Source organism: Chenopodium album, chromosome 16, assembly GCF_948465745.1.
Source record: "Chenopodium album chromosome 16, dcCheAlbu1.1, whole genome shotgun sequence".
In the NCBI taxonomy this organism is placed as follows: domain Eukaryota; kingdom Viridiplantae; phylum Streptophyta; class Magnoliopsida; order Caryophyllales; family Amaranthaceae; genus Chenopodium; species Chenopodium album.
Window position 1 is genome coordinate 41,141,298 of NC_137849.1, and position 24,565 is coordinate 41,165,862.

The 24,565-nt window shown below is 31.2% G+C and overlaps 2 protein-coding genes across 2 annotated transcripts; one reads left to right on the forward strand and one right to left on the reverse strand.

Annotated features, from left to right (window-relative positions):
• The first annotated feature begins 718 nt into the window (after window positions 1-718).
• Window positions 719-5,661, forward strand: LOC145584315 (uncharacterized). The gene is made up of 4 exons (XM_081641181.1): window positions 719-806; window positions 1,663-1,765; window positions 4,572-4,830; window positions 4,960-5,661. The coding sequence occupies exons 1-4, from the start codon at window positions 719-721 to the stop codon at window positions 5,659-5,661; spliced, it is 1,152 nt and encodes a 383-aa protein (XP_081497307.1).
• A 6,211-nt stretch (window positions 5,662-11,872) lies between these two features.
• LOC145585343 (transcription factor bHLH94-like) lies at window positions 11,873-15,325 on the reverse strand. The gene is made up of 3 exons (XM_081642050.1): window positions 14,559-15,325; window positions 13,647-14,165; window positions 11,873-12,154 (listed from the first exon to the last, which is right to left on the reverse strand). Exons 1-3 carry the CDS (start codon window positions 15,129-15,131, stop codon window positions 12,053-12,055), a joined length of 1,194 nt encoding a protein of 397 aa, XP_081498176.1. The 5' UTR covers window positions 15,132-15,325; the 3' UTR covers window positions 11,873-12,052.
• Between the last annotated feature and the right edge of the window lie 9,240 nt (window positions 15,326-24,565).

Consider the following 24,565-nt stretch of genomic DNA (forward strand, 5'->3'; position numbering starts at 1 on the left):
TATATATATATATATATATATATATATTTTGAACAACTTAAGTTTATATAAATAATATTATTAATTTATGTTTATGTTAATGTTAATATTTTTTTTTTGAACAACTTTAATTTAATTAAGTTTATATAAATAAACTTATTTATTTATTAATTAATTAAGTTTATTTAATTTAATAAGTTTATTTAATTAAATAAGTTTATATAAATAAACTTAATTAAATAAGTTTATATAAATAAGTTTATATAATTATGAAGGTGGGCATTGGTCGTGCCACGTGCTGGGCTGGTGGGCTGTGCCGGCGTGCCGACGACCGTGCCGCCCGCCGTGCCCGTGCCGGATTTCAATTTTTTTTGTTCACGGCACGGCCCACAAGTGGGCCGCTGTGCCATGCCGGAATCGTGTCGAGCTCGTGCCGACATGGCCCATGCCCACCTTTAAGGAAACCAAAGTAGAGAAAAGAAATTATTAAAAGAAGTAGTAATACGTATACAAATTTTTCACTACACTCTAGGGTAGGCAGCTTCCCCTACACCCCCTTCTAACTACGTCGTTTTATATGTCATCTTCTGCATGCTTTTTTTTTTTACTTGCCATTCTAGAAAACCATAGATACATTTTATAGATTTAATTTTTAATTTTCTCTTTCCTATTTTTCACTGATTTCATTTTCTCTCTCCACTTTTTTCTGATTGTTTTTCAATTTTCTCTCTCTTCTTCCATGGACATCTCAAGCTCAATTGCATTTGATGATTGTGAGTCGATTTTCCCTGTTGGAGTTAGATTACTTGATTTGTTTAAGCATCAATGTGAGTAATTCGTATTTTAAATGATAATCAATCAATCGATTTTGATAATGCTATGTTTTTTGATTGTAATGTACGACTATAATATTTTGATTTCATATTTTTGTTGTATTGATTTTAATTTTGATAATGTTTTGGTTTTAGTATTATTATTGTTGATATTAGTTGATTCATAGTTTTGGTTGTATATTATTCTTCTAATTCGATTCTTAGTTGTGTTATTGTTTTATTATGTAATTTTGATTATAATCTTATTATTTGATTGTTGCCTTTCCAGTTTTGTGCGTCATATATGAACATCTATAGTTTTTATCATTTTGCTAACCGATTATTTTTTTCAGTTTGGTGTGTCACATAAAAATAAGCTTAGTTTAAAAAATGATCACTTGTGTAATAGTAAATGTTCATTTATGTTTTCCCTAAAAAAAAAATGTTCATTTATATTTAATGTATGTTTTCTGTAGTAAACTATAGGTTTATTGTAGTTGTATTTGAATATATATGTTGTACAGGTGAATTTCAATGATTTTCATTCTTTTAAACACGCTCATATATATTTTAACAAGTGAACATATTTTAAAATTTGTTATTCTGTGTATTTGTAATAATGTTCAATTATGCAATTATAAATGTTTATTTATATATATATATTTTTGTTTATGGAATTATAAGTTGTACATGTGACTTTTAATAATTATCACTATTTTGTAGTTTCATAAATAATGTTCAGCTATGTAACTATACATGATCATATATATTTTTACATATGGTAATTTAACTGTAATTGATCAAATGCATTATTGTAATGACCATTATTGCTACTGTATGTGTTTATTTGTTACATGTTTAATTATTGCAGTGGGAAAAAAAGAGGATGTTGTTATTTTTGAAGAAGCAAGTCAGTTTGATTTTTGGGGGAAACAATTTCCTTCTAAAGATGATGTTTATGAGATGTATAATGAGTATGTTTTTATGAAAGGTTTTAGAATCAAAGTTGGGAGGAGTAAGAGGCAAAGGGATGACTCATTTTTTATGAAAGGAAATATTTGTTCTAATGAGGGTTGTTATAAAGATGATAAGTGTAGAAATATTAGGTCCTATGAGAGACTTGATACAAGAACTGAATGTTTAGCTTTTGTACAGTATACTATTGATCGTTCAAGTGTGTTTATGAACATGTAGTGTCAAATATTCTAATATAGTTAGTGAATAATGGTTCAAAGTCGACAATTGTACACGCTCAACCACAAATTCAAGTTGATATGAATATTTAGTTTTTTTGTTTATGAACATGTTGTGTTCCTAATATGAACATTATATAAGTCGTCAAAAAATATGAACAACATTATATAAGTCGTCAAAAAAAATATGAACATTATATATATATATATATATATATATATATATATATATATATATATATATATATATATATAATGTTTGCTTTTGAAGGATGTGATTTGTAATAATACTTTGGGAAAAAAAAAGTTTATTTCCTTCTTATTAAAATCAAATAGAAATTGTATATCACCAAAAATTAAAATATTGGATATTAAAATATACAACACAATTCCACACATATTATTATACACAATGAATTCTCGATCCAAAATTGAAAAATACAAGCTCGTGTTATTGGTTCATGTTGCGCGAATCCATGCCTTCTTGATTTCCTTATTTTTGTCGTCTTTTTTTTTTCCTTGCTATTGTGTGGTGTAACTCACTATATCCACGATTTTTTGTTTAACTAATGGACAAAAACAAATGAATTTTTAGTTAGATTTGAGCAAGAATAAGTGTTGAAATGAACCAATTTTCATATGAATATGAATAGTAGAATTGTAATACTCCTCATGATTGCTTTAAAGGATTTGATCTACTACTCATATCAACAAGATGCATCTTCTTTTTAGGGAGCTCATATGCTAAGATACTCCATAGTTAAGCGTGCTTAGCTGGGAGTAGTCTTGGGATGGGTGACCTCCTGGGAAGTTTCTCGGGGTGCGCATGTGTAATACCCCTCATATATACGGCAATTGAAATGATCCATATATATGGAAATGAACATATAATAGTATAGAAATGATCATCCATTAATATGGAAATGAACAAATATTAATACATAAATGAACTTCATTAAAAATAAAAAATAAAAAAAAAACCACTACAAACTAATTTAATTAATGCTTACTTTTCTCCAGATTTTTGATGTTCTTTGCTGAAACTATTTCCTTCGTACTGCAATAAAAATGAACATTCATCAAACACCTTTGATGTTCTAATAATCGTATGTTAATATGTAAAATTGTGAATGACCATGTATTATTATGTGATTGAACATTTACCAAAATAAAAACGAACATTCATCAAAATAATTCTCCACTTCAAACTATGAAAAAAATGAACATTATTACACGAATGACTATAAATTATTAAATACATGTGAATGAGCATTTGTATTAATTACCTATTAATATGTAAATGAGAGTTTTTTCAAAAAAAAAAAAATAAATAAATAATAAAAAAAACATGTGAATAATAGTATACTAATGTATAAATGAGCATTTATCAAAATGGAAATGAACATTCATCAAAAGAAAAAGTTCGCAACGAATTAATTTTATTAATACTTACATTTTTCCAGCATCTTTATTTTCCTTCTCTGGAACTGTTTTCTTCGTTTTACAAAAAAAAAAAAAAAAAAAAAAAAAAATGAAGAATGTACTGATTTGATTTACTAGTTTTTGAACAAAAATTACTAAACCTATAGTATATACTTACATTGATGCATTTTCCGTAGTTGATGTTTCAATTATTGTTCTGAAATACAATCACAACAAACAAACAAAAAAATAAAAAAATAAATAAATTAGTAAAACCTAGGTTTCATACTCTTATTTAAACCAAATATGAACAAAACCACTTATTCTTTCGAATTTCAATCTTGTGTTGTTGAATTTTGTAGTGATTGAACAATTTTTATTGATAATTTGTCTCAGATTCGTAGAAATTTTGGATTTGAAAAGTAGATCAATGGGTTTAGAGAGAGAAAATGCAAAAAATGGGTGTAGAGAGAGAAAATGGGTAAGGAGAGAGAAAATGAAATGAAATGGTGATTTGAATTTATTTTATTTTTTTTTTAATTATCTATAGGTGGGTAAAAAGTGTAGTTACTATGCAGTTACTACACAATTACAGAAAGTGGGGTTGTTGGGTTTGTTTATGCGTTGTTTAGGGGTGAGGGTGTAGGAATAGATAGCTACACTAGAGTCTAGGAGTATATAATTAGTAATATGTATAGTCTAATAAAATTACTATAGGCTTGAATCTCTTTATAGCTTTGTTATTTTGGGGCCCTAACTTCAATCAAAATTGGGCTTCCCAATATTGGGCCTAGGGCAAGTGCCCTACCAGCCCTGCCCTTGTTACGGGCTTGAATTACTTCCTTGATTTATGCAATTATAGCTAATGTTTTTCTAAAAAAATCAAAAAATTTAAATAAGGCAAAACTAGTTATGAATTGTTTTTTTACTTTAATGTTAGATTCCAAATATTCTCCTTTTCTTAGTTTATGTGATTGATTCCATATGAGACTATCATATTAAAACGGACTATCATATTGAAACTGAGGGAGTATTAATTACAAAACTTTTTTTTTCCTTTGTGGAGTTCAAAAGCTTTACTAAAGGAGGGATTGGTGTGGCGTGTTGGCAACGGGGAAAACATCAGTATCTGGTCCAACCCTTAGATTATTGATGATGAGAGCAGGTTTGGGACTAGTACTACGAATGACAATATTTCAAAGGTTAGTGACCTCATTAATTTTGAGACTATGGAATGGGATTATGACCTTGTCCGTGCAAATTTCAATGATCGAGATTGTCGTTGTATTTTTTCCATCCTCTTGCGCGAAAGCTGCCCTAATGATGATCTTTCTTGGGCGTTCTCCAAAAATGGGCTTTACTCTGTTAAAACAGCCTATATGCTTGGTAAGGGGTGTGACTTGGACAAATTTCACAATGCTTGGGTGGATCTCTAGAAATTTAATGTGTGTCCAAAGGCTCGAAATTTTATGTGGAGATTTTGCACTGAAACTCTTCCTGTACGAAGCCTCTTGAAGTATCGCCATCTTATAGAAAATGATCTTTGTCCTTAGTGTGAAACTGCAGCAGAAACCTGGAAGCATGCTTTTTTTGAGTGTGATCGTGTTCGTGACCTATGGACTGAATTAAATTGTGCTGGTCTAAGGTGCAGCGATGATATACTGTCTGCCTGCGATCTTGTGGAGTGTTGGAGAGGAAACCAGGCTGAAATAATTTCTCAAGGAGTTTACCTTGTGTGGGGAATTTGGCTTGACCGTAATGTGAAGATTTTTCAGGATAAGGTGACGCCATTTTCTGTTCTGATTAACCGTGTTGAGAGATGGGTGGATGAAACTGAGAGATATAGCAAGGCTATATATCCTACACCTCCTGCAGCCACACACTCTAGTCCCAATACATGGGTTCCTCCCCCTGCTGGTATAGTGAAGATTAACTCTGATGCATCTCTGTCAGACGAAGGTTGGATTGGGTTAGGTGTCATTGCCTGCAACAGCTATGGTGAAGTTCTTTTCTCTACTTGTAGAAGGGTGCGAGCTTGGTGGCAAGCTGATATAGCAGAGGCAAAGACCGTAGTGATGGCTATCAAGTTGGGGCGTAACTTTGGGTTTGATAAGGTGATCTTTGAGACTGACTGTCAAGTGGTTTCCAACCGTTTGTCCAAAGGAGCTACTCATCTTACTCATCTGGATGCAATACTCTCGGATGCTATGAGGCCTAGCTCTTCCTACTCCTACATTCACTGGTCACATGTCTGACGCACAGGCAATGAAGTAGCTCACAATCTTGCAAAGTATATTCCTTATAATGTTGAGCAAACTTGGGAGAATTGTGTGCCTAATGATATATCTCCTTTAGGGATGTCAATGGGGCGGATGTTGGTCATCCCATCCCCATCCCCAGCTAACATTTTCATCCCCATCCCCATCCCCATCCCCATCTCCGCGTCGGGTTCAATATTCATCCCCATCCCCGTCCCGGCGGGTACAACTCTAAAACCATCCCCGTCCCACCCCCACTTGGATATCCATCCCCACCTAATCCCCACCAAGACCCGCCTAATCCCCACCCAAAACCCATCTAATCTCTATCTCTTAAATACACAATCCTACATAATTAATACAGATTATAATAATAAAAAAAAATTCTTAATATTACACACATTTTTGTTTATAATATAAGTGTATAGTAGTACAAAGTAATATAATTAATATTTTATTTCACATAATTATTTTATAAAATAGTATAAAAGTATATAATTTGCTTTTAAAGATATATAGATGTGGGTACGAGGTGAAGATGAGGCGGGTACGAAGTGGGGCGGGTGGGGCGGGGATGGGGCGGATACAACTTAAAATCCACCCCCGCTCCATCACCCATGGCGGGTATGGTTTTTATCCCCATCCCCGCCCCACCACCCGCCAAACCGAGACCCATCCCCGCCCCACTGGGGCGAGGATGGGGCGGGTCTCCTACTTGATCCGCCCCACTAATATCCCTAATCTCCTTATGTACTTATTGATACCCTTATTACACACATTTTTGTTTATAATATAAGTGTATAGTAGTACAAAGTATTATAATTAATATTTTATTTCACGTATATATTTTATAAAATAGTATAAAAGTATATAATTTGCTTTTAAAGATATATAGATGTGGGTACGAGGTGGAGATGGGGCAGGTACGAAGTGGGGCGGATACAACTTAAAATCCACCCCCGCCCCATCACCCATGGCAGGTATGGTTTTTATCCCCATCCCCGCCACACCACCCGCCAAACCGAGACCCATCCCTGCCCCACTGGGGCGGGGATGGGGCGGGTCTCCTACTTGACTCGCCCCACCGATATCCCTAATCTCCTTATGTACTTATTGATACCTTTATTAACGAATGATTAAGCCTTGTGCTCCATTTCAAAAAAAAAAAAAAAATGTTATTAGAAAACTTTATTGATGTCATGGTCACTTTAACTTATTTAAATAAATTACGTTTACATAATTAAGTTTAAATAAATACTACCTCCGATTTTTATTATTTGCAACTTTGAAATATTTTATATCTCACAAATAATACTCTAAAGTTGTAAATAATAAAAATCGAAGCTAGTATATTGTATATTGTAGTCTTGTAGGACTTTTGATCTTTTTCAACTTCATTACCTACTAGTATGGACTACGTATCTCACAGTTTAAATGAAAAAACTACCTATCAGCTCGATACAACTTTTTAAAAGATAAATTTGATCCGTAAATCAGACCGGAGATACCAATGTCAAAGGGTGGGAGGACATATATATTACTAATATTATACAAGTATAAAGCATAAGAAAAACCATGGTATTCACATTAAATTTTAGATAAGATGTAAAGAATATAATCATTACAACAATGATTTTAAAAATGCAATGTTTGGAAGAAATCTAGTGGCATTTATGTTGTTCCATCTCTGTCATACCCCCTGGCCTAGGAACAACAATGAATCTCCTTTTCCCTATACCCATATCAACTTTTTATTCCTTTATTATGCTGTTTGCATAGTTCTCCCTACAATAATGTCACTTTAATTAGATTTAATTTATTTTTAGTTACAAAAAAGGTTGTTTATCCATGTACGGAAAGTTTATGTGGGGGAATTAATGTCTTATGAAGAATATAGTAACAGTTAACATTGTTCAATAAACAGTTGTGCATGGATCGATATAGTTATTTCTTATTTTCTTTACAATATTTATGCACATTTTAATATATATATAAAGCCCTTGTAAAAAAAAAAATTAATTAAATAAATAAAGCCCTTAGGAATGTAAAGAAAATAAGAAATACTTACATTTCCTAATTTATCCCATGAAAAAATTGTGCATGGATCGATATAGTTATTGCTTCGTAATAAGGCCCCGTTCTTTAGAGCTGCTCTGCTCTGCTTTGCTCTGCTGAAATCTGCTCTGCTCTGCTTCAATCTGCTCTGCTCTGCTCTGCCCTGCTTAAAATTAATACTTAATATTGAATTATTATAATAATAATGTATATTTAATAATATTAATAATAATAATAAATAATTAATACTTAATGATAATAATAATAAATATTTAATAATAATAATAAATAAATAATATTTAATAATAATAATATATAATTAATATTTAATAATAATAATATATAAATAATATTTAATAATAATAATATTAATAATAACATAATTAATATTTGATAATAATAATAATAATAATAATAATATAATTAATATTTAATAATATAAATATTATTAATTATAATTAATATTTAATAATAAAATTTAATGATTATAATAGTAGTAGTAGTAGTAGTAGTAGTAGTAGTAGCAGCAGCAGCAGCAGTAGTAATAATAATAATTGTAGTAATAATAATAATAATAATAATAATAGTAATAATAATAATAATAGTAAAAATAATAATTATAATAATAATAGTAATAATAATAATAATAGTAATAATAATATTAGTAATTATAATAATATTAGTAATAATAATAATATTAATATTAATGAAATCTGCTCTGCTCTGCTCGGCTCTGCTTTGCTCTGCTCTGCTCTGTTTCAATCTGCTCTGCTCTGCTGAAATCTGCTCTGCTCTGCCCAGAAGCTCAAAAGAACAGGGCCTAAGTAAACTATTGCCAAATTAACTTGTTATTGCTTCTTAACAAGTTGTATCATTTAAGATTTCAAGCTACTGTCTTTTTAGTTAGTTTGATGTATTCCAATAGTGGTTAGTTGATAGTCCTATTTGTTAATTATATGAGTCTCACTTGTCAGGTTGTCAATCAATTTGTTTGTCAATTAAATTGGGTATGGTCAAGCTATTAGTTTGAAACTTCAATAAATTGCAAGAAAGTTGATCTCTAATTACATGTTAGTGCATGTAGATTGATGTTCTTTTTTTGGTATTTAGAGAGCCACAAGGGTAGATGATGAGAATCGATCGTAGCTCAAGATCAAATTCTCTGAAATCGGGCGGGTGTTGACGTTCTACGTATATTTTGTTATTATAACTATATTTTTACGAGTAATAGGAATAAGTAATTAATAGAGTATATAATAACGTAAATTGGACAATAGTCTTTTTTTTTTCAATGGAAAGATACACAAGAAATGAGGTAAGACTAGTCTTCTCTTAAAACTATAACCTAATCTATTAATCAGCAGTCGTCAAATTAATTATTTTTTTATTTGATGTGCAATAATAAATAATTATCAAACTGTGTTAGTGTTAATCAACAATCGTCAAATTAATTAATTGTCCCACAGTAATATTCTAAAGATGTCTTAGTCAAATTCTTTTTCAATTATGTTGACGTGAAATTCATGCATGTTACATTGTTACAAAGAGCCGCACTGTCGGGCCAAAGATGAACCCTTTTTTGTTGTAGCATAAAATCTCAATGGGTCCAACCCTTAATTTTTGATTAATCTAGGCAATTATTGGACTTGTTAATTCCAAACGCTATGAAAGTAGAATGATACTCAAAACTTAGCTTGTAGGAAAAGCCAATGTTTATGACTAATATATTCGCCTTTTTGTGAATGCCAACTAGATTAATTAATTAAAAATTTCGACGATAATATTATTTAAGCTATAAGAGTCATCCATCTCATAATATCTGTTGTGGTTCTCTTTACACACAAAAAATCGATCTTTCCTGTTGATCTCTGAGTTATACTAGCTGAAATTGTCAAGTAAAGCTCAATGTGTGAAAGCAACATTGTCAATTGTTTGTTCCTATACACAAAACTCATAAACACTATTAACAAGTCCAATAATTGGAAGTGACTTCCATTGCAATTTTATTTGATGGATTATATAACTGTTCAAGTACTATCTGTGACATTGTTAACATATAAACAATTAAACTGTATCTTTGTAGATACTTACAAGGAGGTAAAGACATGGAGACAAATAAACCTGAATGAACTGCAGAATATTTTTGGCCCTGAAAATTGAGTAAATTTTTTTATGATTGGACATTTGACACAAAAACTCCTGAACCTTTAGAAGTTTAACCTTCTGTTTATTCAAAAACATCATAAGTTGTTTTTTTTTTTTTAATTATTATTTTGGAAATATCAAATACACATACTGTTTTAGAACATATGCGACAATTTGATTTTGCGACAATTTGATTTTAATTAACACTATTTATGTACTCATATTAATTTTGATCTTATATTTTTAACGAAGTACGCAAAAATCAAATGTTTTATTTATTTATATGAAGTAGCATATATTTATGGTTAAACTTGTGCATTGATACGTAGATTAAACTGTTAATATAAATATAAACGGGGAATGTTAACAAATACTCGTAGTTTAAGTTTGATATTTTAAAAATACATATTAAGACGAATTGAATCAACAAGATTCTCAACACTATCTCTAAATAACGAAAAGTAATTGATATGAAGATATCAAATGTTTTATTTACTTATATGAAGTAGTATATATTTATGGTTAAACTTGTGCATTGATACATAAATTAAATTGTTAGTATAAATATTAACGGGGAATATTAACAAATACTTGTAGTTTAAGTTTGATATTTTAAAAATACATATTAAGACGAATTGAATCAAAAAGATTCTCAACACTATCTCTAAATAACAAAAAGTAATTGAAATGAAGATTTTATTTTTTTTGGTTGGTAAGGAGAATAGCTCATAAACCTCTCATAGGTCCTTTCGGACCGGGTTAGCGGGCTAGACAACTTGGGCATTGGGGGTAAGGGTAAGAAATCCTCACCCCAAAGTGTCTCTAATGGAGTTTGATCTCATAACCTCAAGGTTAGAAAATGCAACTTTATCACTTGAGATGCAAATTTTACCACTAAACCAAACTACTATCTCCGTTACATATTATTTGCAATGATTAGACATTTTTCCTCTCTACTTTATGTCAAATCTAGGGGTTCTTATCGAGCGAGTCGATCATGAGATGAGGGGTGCTCGACTCAACTCCAAAACTTTTTACATGTGCTCAACTCGTGCTCGCTAAAGTTTCGAGCAAATAAAACCTGCTCGACTCGTGCTCGTTAAAGTTTCGAGTCGAGTCGAGTAGCTCACGATCTGCTCGTTAAAATTTTGGTCCTTCTATTATTATATGCCTTTATTTGTTTTTTGTTCAATTTATATTGTTTTCCTTATTATATATAGATATTATTAAACATTTACTCTTTCTTTTTTTTATGATATAAATTAAGACTTAATAAGTGTCAAATTTGTTTAAAAATAGTAACTTTGTTTGCAAATACTATATTAATATTATATTATCGAGTCGAGTTAGAGCTTGCTCAACTCGTGCTCGTTAACATCTCGAGTCGAATTTGAGTCGAGCTAACTCGAGTCGAGTTTTGACCGAGCGTTGATCGAGTCGAGTACGAGTTGCTCGCGAGCTGCTCAACTCAATTAGCACCCCTAGTCAAATCGTTGCAAATAATATGTAATGAAGGTAGTATGTTGGTTAATCCATATGAAGATGTGATTTGTACTTTGTTAATTCAAAAAAAAAAAAAAAAAGTGATTTGTTCAAAAAACTCAATACAACAATAAACTAAAATTATACTTCCTCCATTTTTTTTTATTATTGCACTATAGGGGTTGGGTACAAATATTTTGGTAGTGGAAAAAAGTAATAGAGAGAAAGATAAAAATACAAAATTGCCCATGTGACATATTGATAAACTAAAAAGTAAGTGTGAAAAAGTAAGAGTATGTTGGGTATTTATGGTATGTAAACAAATAATTCGTTTCCTAAAGAGAAGATTGTGTAATATTTGTGAAACTTTCTAAAAAGGCAAGTGGTGAAATAATAAAAGAACGGAGGAAGTATAAAAAATAAAATAAATAGGAAAGTAACAATAATGCACAAAAAAGGCCTACTGAAATCAAGCTTTACCCCACTATGGAAAAGGGGTAATTTAACAGTATTACAGTAAAAAGATGAGATATGGCGAAAAAGGTGAGCTATTAATGGGAACGATTTTAAAGGGGCAACGATTTTAAATAATTGAAAACCCCCTTACCTAGCTTGTCATTAGCGCTACTAATACAGAGTATTAAAAGCTTAAATTATATGCATAATCATATTAAAGTGACTGTTCTCAAAAAAAAAAAAAAAAAAATTAAAGTGACTGATCTACGGCTTCCTCTTTATTTTGACCAAGAATATGATTAGCAGCCGCCGCGATATCATCAACTGAATTCAATTGGCATCCTTCCTCGACCTATTTTACAAAAATGGAAATTTATTCAACTATAATTTAATAATAAAATAAATTGATCATGGAACAAAGATATGCACAATGGAAAATAAAAACCTTTATAACTTGATCATGGAAAATAAGAAGACATTAACAAAATAACAAGGCTTAATAAGGTAAATATTTTGTTGAGTTTGGTATTTTGGTGGCTCTAGTAAGTGGAGTTGGTTATTTATGGCTAAATGTAATGGTGATTGTGAAGACTATCGACAAAAGTCGTACAAGCAACAACTTTCTAATCAACCAAAGATCAAAGCCGTTAATATAATCAACTAGTCAGACATGCTATTTTCCCTAACATATAAAGGGACACAAATGCATGACCTGCGGTGAACCTAACCACACCCATCGGCCATCGCAAGTGCAGCTAAAAATTCCCTCGGAATCAACTGGTCGTACACTTGATGAAAGCTTACTATAAAAAGGAAAACACACACCTCTGAAATTATAGGTACTCCTATGAGATAATACTTGAGCAAATAATGAAATAAATATAACACACGGTCCTCTATATACATTTTTTTTTGTCGTATAGATTTGGCTAGTGAAACACTGAAACATGTCTTTTGTTATTTCGAATAATTTAACTATCATAACCGATAAATGCGGAATTACACTATTTTATTTTCTACCTAATTTTTATACGACCTCTAATTTAATTAGTATTCTCTAAGCTACGTAGTACTTTTATTAAGAGTACGTGTTGTTAGCTGAATGGAATGTTCAATATCTCTTAGCTCTTTTCTTTGTCTCTTTCTCTCTAAATGTGTATACTCCATATAAATTTTTAATACGCAATACATCTCATAATTCTCATTGATACATTGGCCTTGTTCTACAAAGTAATAATTATAGAAAGAAAAAAATGATGATTTTTTTTTTTTTTTTTGGGTCATGGTTCTAAACTTCTAACCATAACTTAATTAAAGTAAAGGCATAGGCATATTAAGGTAGAAAAGCCAAATAATATTAAGCGGTGAGACATGATAAGGACAAAATGAAATTTTAAGTTAACAAGCACTAAATCCGATCACTTAAATATTAAACCTTACTTTCTTTATAATTTTTTTTTTTTTTTTCATCCGGTTCACCCTTTGGGTTAATTCGAATTCGGGGATTAATTATGAGTGGTTAAGTTCTAGTCCCCTCCCGATTGTTGTTGCGGACGATCGAACACGGATGTTCCCTATCAAGTGTAGTCCCAATCACCACTACACCAACCACCATATAGAGATGTAGGGGAAACTAGTTACCATTTATAATTATTGATGTAGGTGAAAGTTTTGCTTTGCTAGACAAATTAGGACATTTATTTTAACAGAGTATAAATAAAAAAATCTTTTTCCAAATCATCATTTCACAATACAATAAAGTCAAAACAGAACAACAAAAAGCAACAAAGAGAGCACAACGAATCAAGCAAATAATACTACGTATAAGGAAAAAAGAAACAAACCTTGAGGCTTAAAGAGTAAAGGACGAAAGAGTCAACAGTAGTGACGTTAAGATGAAGAACATTTAAACGAAGACCCTGAAATCCTGCTATTAATTTTACTAGTTGCTTTGCTTCTTTCTTTGCCAATATCTTCACGTTTGCATGGCTTTCCACCATTGTCACCTCTATGTCACCCACACCCGAGTTGCTACAACTCACTGAGTTGCCACTACTTCCTGAACCAGAACCGGAACCTGACCCTGACCCTGACCCGGGTGAGCTGGGCTTTGACCTAGTTGAGTATTGTGGGAAACTGAAGAAGTCAGCAAATGGTGTTGATTCTGTACAAGAATCCAACTCATTATGACTAGCAACATTTTTGTTTTCGTTGTCGCCAGGCGGTGGTGACGTTGGATTTTGGTGGTGGTCGTGGCGGCGGGGGTGTTTGTTTGATGTCTTTTGTGACTCCATTGACTGTAATAGTTGCTCTAGCTTTTTCACATAGTTTATTGCTCCTCCTACTATTGATGCTTGATCTCCCTAAAAAAATTTAGTCATTTCTTTTAGATCAAAGTGTATCTTTACATTTAAAATGCCACAATAACAAAACATAGTTTACATTATAAATCAAAAACAACTTTGGCACACACAAAAATAATTATGAATCTACATTATCCTTATATAAAACATATGACATGTTCACATTTACTGAAGTCAACTATAATGAATATTTTAAGAGAAAATGAAATTAAGAGCTGATCTGAACAAGACCATACTCGCTCTATCTCTATTTGTTTTTTTTATTTAAAATTATATTTCCTTTTGACTAGTCATTGAAAACAAAAATTAAATTTATTCGGAGGGAGTATAATGCAGAGAAATACGCATAATCGATAAAAATAAAAATAAAAAAAAATTAATGAACATACATACCCTTTGAACATAGGAAGGAGGCATCAAGGACCTAATAACAGCAAGATACTCATTCATCTGTTTCCGGCGATTTCGCTCCACAGCAATGTGAGTCATCCTTTGGTGTTCCACTTCCTCTTTGTTTTTACAACTCCGCCGCCGTCTCTTCCTCCGAACCCCACCACTTATAGGGGGTTCGACAGCTGTAGACGGTGGCGGGGCTTCGCCGGATAAATACAATTGATCTTCCGGCGAAGAATAATCAGCAGTAGTAACATACTGCTGATGATGTTGCTGTTGTTGTTGTTGCCATTGAAGGATATTATTTTGAATGATAAAATCAGGGGTAGTAGGAGTATTTATGTTATTATTAGGACTAAAGTCGTAAACATTATTATTATTATTGACGAGATCAAATAAACCAACATTTAAAGGTAGTTTAAAACTATCTTCGAAAAACTTAGAGGGATGATGAGAAAAATAATTATTGGAAAACTCAAAGTTGGTACCAAAATTATTAGTATTAGTAGTAGTAGAACAAGGATTATTATTAATTAGTGGGTCTTGAGAGAACACCACTGCTTCTAATGCCATAATTAGGTGATAATAATGATGATTAAGAGACAAATAATAAAAAGAAGTTGAAGGAGAGAGGCCAAAAAATGAGAGGAAGAAAAAGGGACAAGGAGAGTAGCTTTATTGGGGGGCTAGGCAGCTTTATTATATAAGCAATTAAGGGTGTCATAAAATAGAAAAATAAAGGGAAAACACAGAAAAGGTGAAAATATATGGTTGAAGGTTCCAAGAGATATAGTACTACTGTGTGAGTAATCAGGAATACAGTGTTTGTTTAAAACTACAGGCTATGCCTTCTTGCACGTGAGGCTTTTTCAGAGTGAGTGAGTGAGTGTGAGAGAGAGGTGGGGGAAAAATGAGGAGGTGCGCAATTTTACAACGATTTGTATGAATTTATGATGATGATTATGTAAGTGGAGTAATTATAAGTTTGAGTGAGTTTTAGGGAGGGGGGGGGGGGGGGGGTCTACTTTGGAGAGATTTAATCAACAAGTTGATTATTAACTATATGTGTCTTTTGTTTGTTTGGGTTTATGTGAGAGATTTGAGTTCATTCAGTGTATCGAGTTTATAAGGAAGATACCCATGGTCCATGGAAATGGGCAAATACAAGTTTATCTGCCAGATAAATGAATTTTTGCTAATCTGATGACATTTCGGTAAATATATTGAAAAAATGTGATTATTTATTCAGTACTTTTGATGAGTTGTCCAATTACTGTTTGCAACTTGCATTTACTACTTGGTGAGAAAATTACACATGTACCCCTCAACTAGTATATGAAAAGACGCATGTACCTCTCCACTAGTACTTGAAAAGACGATTATACCCCCAGATAAACAAATTGTACATGGGAAATTAACAGGGTACAGCTCCATGGAAATTGTCTGTGTTGCGTTTAAAGAAAAGTTAAATATTGATACGGAATACGGAGTACATTGTTAGGTACAAGTGTGAGTATGTTTATTTTCATATTAAATCATGAGGAAAATTTTCAAGTTTATAATTTGAGCGAAATATTTCTCCTATTGTCAACTGGTCCTATTGCCAACAAGTGTGAGTATGTTTGTTTTCAAGTTTATTGTCTTTCATCTATTCGAAATAAGTGGTAGTTCAAGGATGGATTTATGCACCATTTAATGGAAGTCATTTGCATTGGGCTTGTGGAGCACGAATCCAATAATTATACGTCGATCTTGTAAGGGCTTCTTAACAGAAACATGGCTTCAATTTTCTCATTAGTTGGGGGGGGGGGGCTCCATAGAGTTTGAATGGAGATTGATAGGTACAAGCGTGAGTCTATTTTTGTCTTGCACGATGAAAAGATGAGCCAAAAAAATATCTAGTTTATAACATACTATGTGTCTACTCACCCAAGCCACTCCTTCGTAAAACAACTGAGTTCTAATTAGACAAGGGGTGTCAATGTATTAGGTCGTACCAAAAATATTCATAGCTAACCAATAATTGAACTAGATCAAAACTATACTATTTTTCTTGATAAGATGAACAAAGCCTTGGTATATAATTTCTACAAAAATTATTGACCCTAAAGGCTAAAGTAAGCATTTTTAGTAGGTAATTGAAACTTAATTGAGGAATAAACATAATTAGGGTCAATAATCCTCATCTCAGTGTAAAATTTTGTGGGGATTGATCGAACCTCTAAGGTTTTACTAGGCTGAAAGCTTGTCGAACTAATGCATATTATTAATTATGAGTTCTTATTTAGTGGCCGTATCCGTTTTCATATAATTTAGCAAATGGTCCATATAAAATATTGCCGACTCATATGGTAATATTTCAAATGTGTTCAATCTATTAGAAAGAGGACCGGTGGTGACTGGTGAGGATTTGAGGAACCAAGAAAAAGCAAGGACTCAATTTTCTTCGTACGCAAAAAGACATCTAGATCTTTTTCTTCCCGTCTATTTTTGTTATTGTCTTTTATTGTGTATTGTAAATTTGTAATCTCCAATATTGAATCGTTTGTTTCTTTCCCCATATACAAAGTATACAAATAAAGACTATACACTTTTTCATTAATCATAAGCTAAAAAGGTTCTTCTAACAAAGATAGATTTAATTAGTTATTATCCACGCACTTTATGATCATATATCAAAACGAATAATTGGTTATTTTATAATTTAACATATCATCACTAATTTGGAATAATTAACTCTGTCAATATTATAGTAATTGAGTGGGAAAACAAGAAAAGAAAAACATACACTCTTCCAATGTCATCAGATTGGATAGGGACAAATAAAGGTTGATACTGATATCAATGAAACCATGGATCCAAGTGACACTGACCAAAAACCATGTCTTTACATAAAAATAAATCTAATTCAAAAGTAATGTAATGAAATCTCACACTCTTGTGCATGTTACTTAAAGCTAGGAGAATTATTATGGTGAAGACTGCCATGAACTTTGAAAGCTATCAGATAATAATGACCGTACAAAAATTTTATGGTATTCATCCTTAAAATGATCATTGACCATATCTTAAATTAAATGGAAATAAAAGAGATTTAAACTTATATATAGTACTAAGACTATGTCTTGTTCAACTAATTAAAGTAAATGTTTGCTTGTTTTAAAATGATCAGATCAAATTAAACAAGATCATGTCATACATATTTTTTTAATTTGTATTTGCTTAATACTAAATGCCTATAATTTCACTATAAAACGTTTGGACTGTGGATATATGATGAGCAAAAAAAGCACAATGTTCATTATGCAACAAAAGAATGTAAGTGCATGTATATGAAACAGAACATGACAATACGATACATGAGCACGATTTTGTTATTTTTTTCCAAGTACTGATATATGGAGTTAAGTTAAATGTAGCACATATTCTTTCATCATAATATCATACTGTACAGAGTGTACTTTACGATATACTCGTATTCTTTTGGTGCACAATAAGCATTATACTTGTGTGAATGATCTAATATTTTTGTAAGGAAGGCTTTTAACTGATAAAGCCATGAGTATTTGGCTGGTACTCTTTGTTCAGACTTCAAACAACCCAAAAGAACCATCAATCTATCTAAACTTTTAGGTTAACTTTGCAAAAGTTCTCGTTAGTTTGTATCTCAATCAGATTACATCACTTTTGGATTAGTGTGATATCAAATATCAATACGTTAAGGAATTGCTTTCCTATATGTATGGGAAAAGAAAAGGGTGAAGAGGAAAAGTAAAAAGATGAATAAAATCAGATTATGTATTCAAGGCTAAGATATGAGAAAGATGCATGTTGTAAGAGCAAATATAATAAGTCCAGGTTGGTTTACCAGTACTTTTTTTTTTTTTTTTTTTTTTTTTTTGTATCAGTGTAGTATTGAGCAGTGGCAGGAGAATCCATGTGACCAAATTCTGTTATCATCTATTTCTATTAAGACTTTGTGTTTCACTTTTCTGAGAAAGCTTAAAGGCATAACAGTTATACACAATTAAATACAAATCAGTGACAATTTTGTAAATAATAACAAATTAAAAGTACTATTAAGAAGTAAAAAAGTACTACTGATCATTTTTTAGTATTATGTAGTATTTTTCATGCTCACAGTAATACTGATCACCTGTTATTAGTACTACTGAACAATAACAATAGTACTACTTAGAGATGAAAAAGCTTGTTATGTAAAATTACTAGTGCATAACTGTTATGTATCACAACTTTCTCCAATTTTCTTAACCAATTTGCCCTAACCCAGACCACTAGTATTCATGACTTATAATGATTTCACCCAGGAAGAAATAATTGGGTATTATGTTAAAGGTTATAAGAATCAAACACTTGATTCTAATACACGGTACTAAAGATATTTATTACGAGTAATAAATAATACGAAGAGGGGTATATCATACATGTTCTCTCCATTTAAAATAAATGTTTCACTTTAATCTACACATTTGTCAACGCAGAACTTTAATCAATAACATCTTAATTTATCAATAAGTAAAAAAAAATATAAAAGGTTGATATTTTGAAGCTATCCCATGAGACAGTTCTAACAAATATCAACATGATCTTATGTATAATTTTAAGTATGTACTCCGTATAAAACAATAGTGATGGTCAAAGTGTGTATGTGTATAGAGTGAATATCAAATTAATTTGGGACATTTATTTTGAGACTGAGAGTTATTATTTTTTTATTTTTATTTTTTTTGGTTGGTAAGGAGAAGGGTTCTACTGGGTTAGTGGGCTAGACACTTTAGGAGTGGGAGGGAAGGGTAAGGAAATCCCCACCCCAAATTAATTCTAATGGAGATTAAACCCCCAACTTCAAGGTTGAAAGATATAACCCTTCCCACTAGACCAAATAATTAAACAAACCCTCTAAGAACAGAACTGAATTGAACCCCCAATATGTTTTTTTTTAAGGAAAGAATATATGCTAGCCTTTAAGAACAGAGTGTGATAGCCTATCTTTTAAAACCATTGGTTGATATAGATCGGATTGATCTGAAAAGCAAAAATCCTTTTTTAGAACCAACAATAATATCCATTGATAAGGATTAAAGAAAGAAATTTTCTATCACTTATCAATGTAATTATTCCATAAAGTTTGTAGTATTATGACACACTTAAAGGTAAATCACCTAACCACTAAGCTAGTAGTAGTACAACTTTGATTAGCTTAACTTTTGTTGCTTATTAAAGCTTTGTTCAATTCTTTGCCCTCATATTACTTTTTAGGAAAAAAAAAAAAAAGACAAATCTAGAAAAAAATTTAGATCAGACCGAATTATCTAGATATATAGTGCATATATTTTAGTATGCTAATTAAATTAACGGTAGTTAAGATACGCAAATCGTAGATAATTAACTAGCATATTACACTGCCAATTATTCTTGTGCAGAACATCGTATATTAATTACTAATAAGTTTCATTAATCTCAATAAGACATTCTCTTAGTGTTCTTTCTTGGACCTCATCCTACCTTCTTCGATTATGGAGCATAATATAATATTATTAATACGTAGTTTATTAACTATAATAATATAATCCAACTCTCCAAGTAGTATAAATAACTATTAAGTGAGTTTCAATCAAAAGAAAAAGTTATAATGTTACAAAAAAGAGTCATATGTTTTTTCTTGCAACACGAGAAATTCCAATTTGGCAAACTAGCATCTTCTTGATTATAACATAATTAATTTTGATTCCAGTGTTTAAGATATTCGACGACCGATTTAGTCTTGTAATTCGTGTAACTTGCCAAGTGTTTAGATCTTTAATCAAGATGTTTCCTCTTAAAACCAACCAAGATTAATTATTTAATTTAATTTGGATTAATTGACATCTAATCATTCTTCATTCAATATATAGCCTTTTTGTCATCGCTATCCTCCAATTTGATTCTCGAGCTAGCTACCCTACTATTGCCTCTGTTTGCTCGTCATGCAAAATTACGTACAATGCATTTGGTTTTGTTTGTTTCCTTTCTGAGTACGTACTAGTCTAATTGTTTAAACACAATTATGCAACAATTTACACATTAGTTTCCTAAACGGCAATGCTATATAGCTAAGCTCGGATAGCTCGGGTTAAATATTACGGATCCACTCAATCATCAATATTGTCATGTGTTATCTTCTCTATATATATATGTCATAATGTAGTACATATTTTATACCTCACAAGTAATAGCCCAAAGTTACAACTAAAAGTTAACGGAGGTAGTACATAATGTAGTCACATCCGATCCTTATTATCAACTAAGACCAAAAACCTAAAAGAAATTGTGTATTGGCCGCTATTAGAATATATACATAAATACAAATTAAACATTAAGTACTAGACTTGTGGAAAAAAAGTTGCTGTAAACAACGTTATTTCAACAGCTCTGTATTCTATAATGTATGTACTCCATGAAACTTTTTTAAAGAGTGTTATTCTATACCATCATGAATATTATTTTGTGCATTATTGTACAAGATTTAAAACTAGAAAATACCGGAATGTTTCTGTTTCACAGATTACTACTTTAGTATTTGCATAAATTTAATGAAGCTGTTTTTAACATTTCCAACCACATCTCACAATATAAATTAATTTCAATAATAAATAATTAAGACTATATCACATCCGTGAATATAGCACAAGTACATTCTCATGTAGTAAATGATTATGGATCAATGCAAGCAACACTACACAGTAAGAAGTTACAAATTCTAATGTATAACCAATTGTATGGTGCATCCGATTGATTGTGCCGTGGATGCTTTGCTCTCTAGCAAGTAGCACATAATGGGTTGTAGACCTCCAATAGTCTTATTGATTCACCAAGAAAAACCTAATCCAAATCTAAACCAAATCAAGAAGAAGAGAAATGAATGACGCGTGAACGACTCGACAATGTAGAAGAACATGAGAATTATTATAGACTACCAAGCTAGGGTTTAATTAATTAATCAACCAAACCCTAATAAACAATTAATTAATAATGGAATATATTAGTAAACCAACGCGTAATTATAATTATCATGTGGCAGAACCGCAAACTACGCCCATTCCACGAGCCTAGCCTACTATAGTCCGAAGTGCTGGACATGGTACGGTGGTTCAAACTTATTAGCTAAGCTAGTTTTTAATTTGTATTTCATGCGTATTATATATACGTTAATCTTATTTTATGTTTTGTTTTATTCTTAAACATTACTATTGGGATTTTATTGACTTTGACTCTATTTTTTATTTTTTATTTTTTCTCTTTTTGGTTCAATTACCTTTAGATCTGGGCATTATATGATTACTTGTTACATTGGATTTATACTCAACGGTTCAATAATTTTTAACGCTGCACCATAACACTAGAGTTGAAATTTCGAAGCTAAAAGTAGCATGCAGATCTTCTAATTAGACATTTTCCTTTTGGACTATAGGGAGTACGAGTATTACGAAACACAATGAATTTAAACCATGTTATTTAAGAAAATAGTGATTCTAATGTAATATTCCATGGAGGTTTAGAATTTTCTTTAATTAGGGTCACCGCCTCACCACATAAAAGTGAAATTTTATATAAAAAAAAAAGTAAATAACATAACAAATGACTATATAAATAACTAGTGCATAAGTGATAGGGCCTGTTATTGTGTATAGTGTATAGTTATCGGGCCTATTTCATGAGCCCTATTCTATTTGCTAGGTTGTATACTTGTATATATACTCTACTCTACACTCTAATGAAACTACGGAAAATCTATTCACTCTAATTTGACATGGTATCGGAGCCTCTATACTCTAAACCCTAAATTTTTGCCATAAAATCACGTGGCTATAAGAGGACTAGTCCACAAACTATTAATCCATAAATTGAATATTTATACAAAACCTAAACTCATAAGATAGGAAACAATCTTTCTAAAAGATATATTCGCCTAACTATAAATCTTAAAGATATATTCTCTAAATAAATAAATAATATCTTAACATAAAATAAACCTAAATATATTATTCTCTTAATGACATCAACGGAAAATATATCACACATATCTCTAACCCCTCCCGCAACGGCAGTAACACAAACGTTGCGATTGGAAATTCTACTTTGTTGAGATGCATGTCGCCTTCATTTTTTTTCCTTCAATGATGAGAACGTTCATCTTTTTCAAACTCATTAGTCATCAATCAAGCAGGAACGTCATACTTTTCGAACCTGCAAATATAACAAATTTGGTTTTTCCATAGCAAAACCGAGCTCCAATCAAATATTGGTTTTTCAGAGAAACCATACTCAAATCTCTTATTGGTTTTATTTTAGAGCAAAGCAAAATCATGCTCGAATCAACTCACAAACCCTGTCTCACGGCACAAGGAGAACCTATATGTCTTGCCTCACGACACAAGAGAGACAAAATTTATTCATTTATTTTTTTATTTTATGAAAAAAAAAAAACCTAGATCGATGCCACAATCTATCTCTTTCTTCAAGGATCAAAGATCTACGTACTAAGTACCGTGATGATCCGATCCGCCACAATAAAGTCATCAAACTCTTTAAAAAAGAACTTGCACATCGGATTTTTTTTTTTTTTTTTTTTTAAATTTTTTTTCAAAGTAATTTTGGCTAAAAGTTTAGTTTATTTCACCGATGGGTTGAATGCAGGGGGGAAATTTTTCTGAACGACCCCAAGATCTAACCAGCTCTTGATATCATGACAAATTTAGAGTGAAAGAGATAATGAAATGACTTGATTATTATTCATTTATTCATCAATGGATTGAGTATATATACAAAACCTAAACTCATAAGATAGGAAATAATTTTCCTAAAAAATATAGTAGCCTAATCATAAATATTAAAAATATAAACTACTCGTGATGATCGTATGTGATTGAGATTATGAATCCTCTAAGACAGAGATGGGACTATACCAGTATATTATACTCCGTATACCATCAATTGTCTTAAGTAATGTGAATAACCTTAAACCAAGGATAGACTCTACTTGTTGAATAACTTATAGGTTAATAAATCAAATCCTAGCATTGGTCTTGTCGTTGGTATAAATTTATTATATAAAGTACCTATTTCTTAATTTGGATTTTTAGCTCGATAGATTATTTGAGCCCATGCATGAACGGAAACTTGACGACAATATGCAAATAGAGATGATACGTTAATACTACAAGTAGTGAACTGTTTAATTAGACCCCAAAAAACAGTATTTGTTTTTATGACAACTCTTTAATTTTATGGACTGCCTATCCTGCACCTAAGGAATTGATAACAGAACACAAGATTCCGACAATAATTCCATGCATTCAATAAATGTTTTCACTTTTTTTTCCCTCGTCTTTGTTTTCCTTTTTTTTAAAAAAAATAAATAAATAATTCCCCTCTATTTTTCATTTTTTCACTTTTTTCCCCTTAAGGAAACTTCTATACGAATACGCTGGCCATACTCCTATATTATTTTAAGCTTTAACAACCCGGAATCTAAATAGTTTGATAGTTTAGTGTGTATAACTTTGTATGTGTATAATTGTATATTGACATATTAGTAAAAATAATAAAAAGTTACATGACTCGGTTCTAATAAAAGTGTGCAAAGTATAACAACATTGTACTCCCTCTATCCTTTTATTAGAGTTTCATTTCTCTTTATTATGTGAGTAATAAATGTTAGAAATGAGACTTTAATAAAAGAACAGAGGAAGTACTAATAATTGATCTAGAAAATTCATCTTTGGATTTCAAAGAAATAAGTGAGTGAAACATTATACTACCTTCGTTTCATATTATTTGTAACAATTTGATATGAAGTATAGAGAAAAAATGTCTAATCGTTGCTAATAATATGAAATGAAGGAATATATGAACATTGAGCTTAATTATTAGGTCACATCTATGTACCAGTATTATTTAATACCCTCCTATATAATTTGCACAAAACTGTTACTTACTAGCTAGTT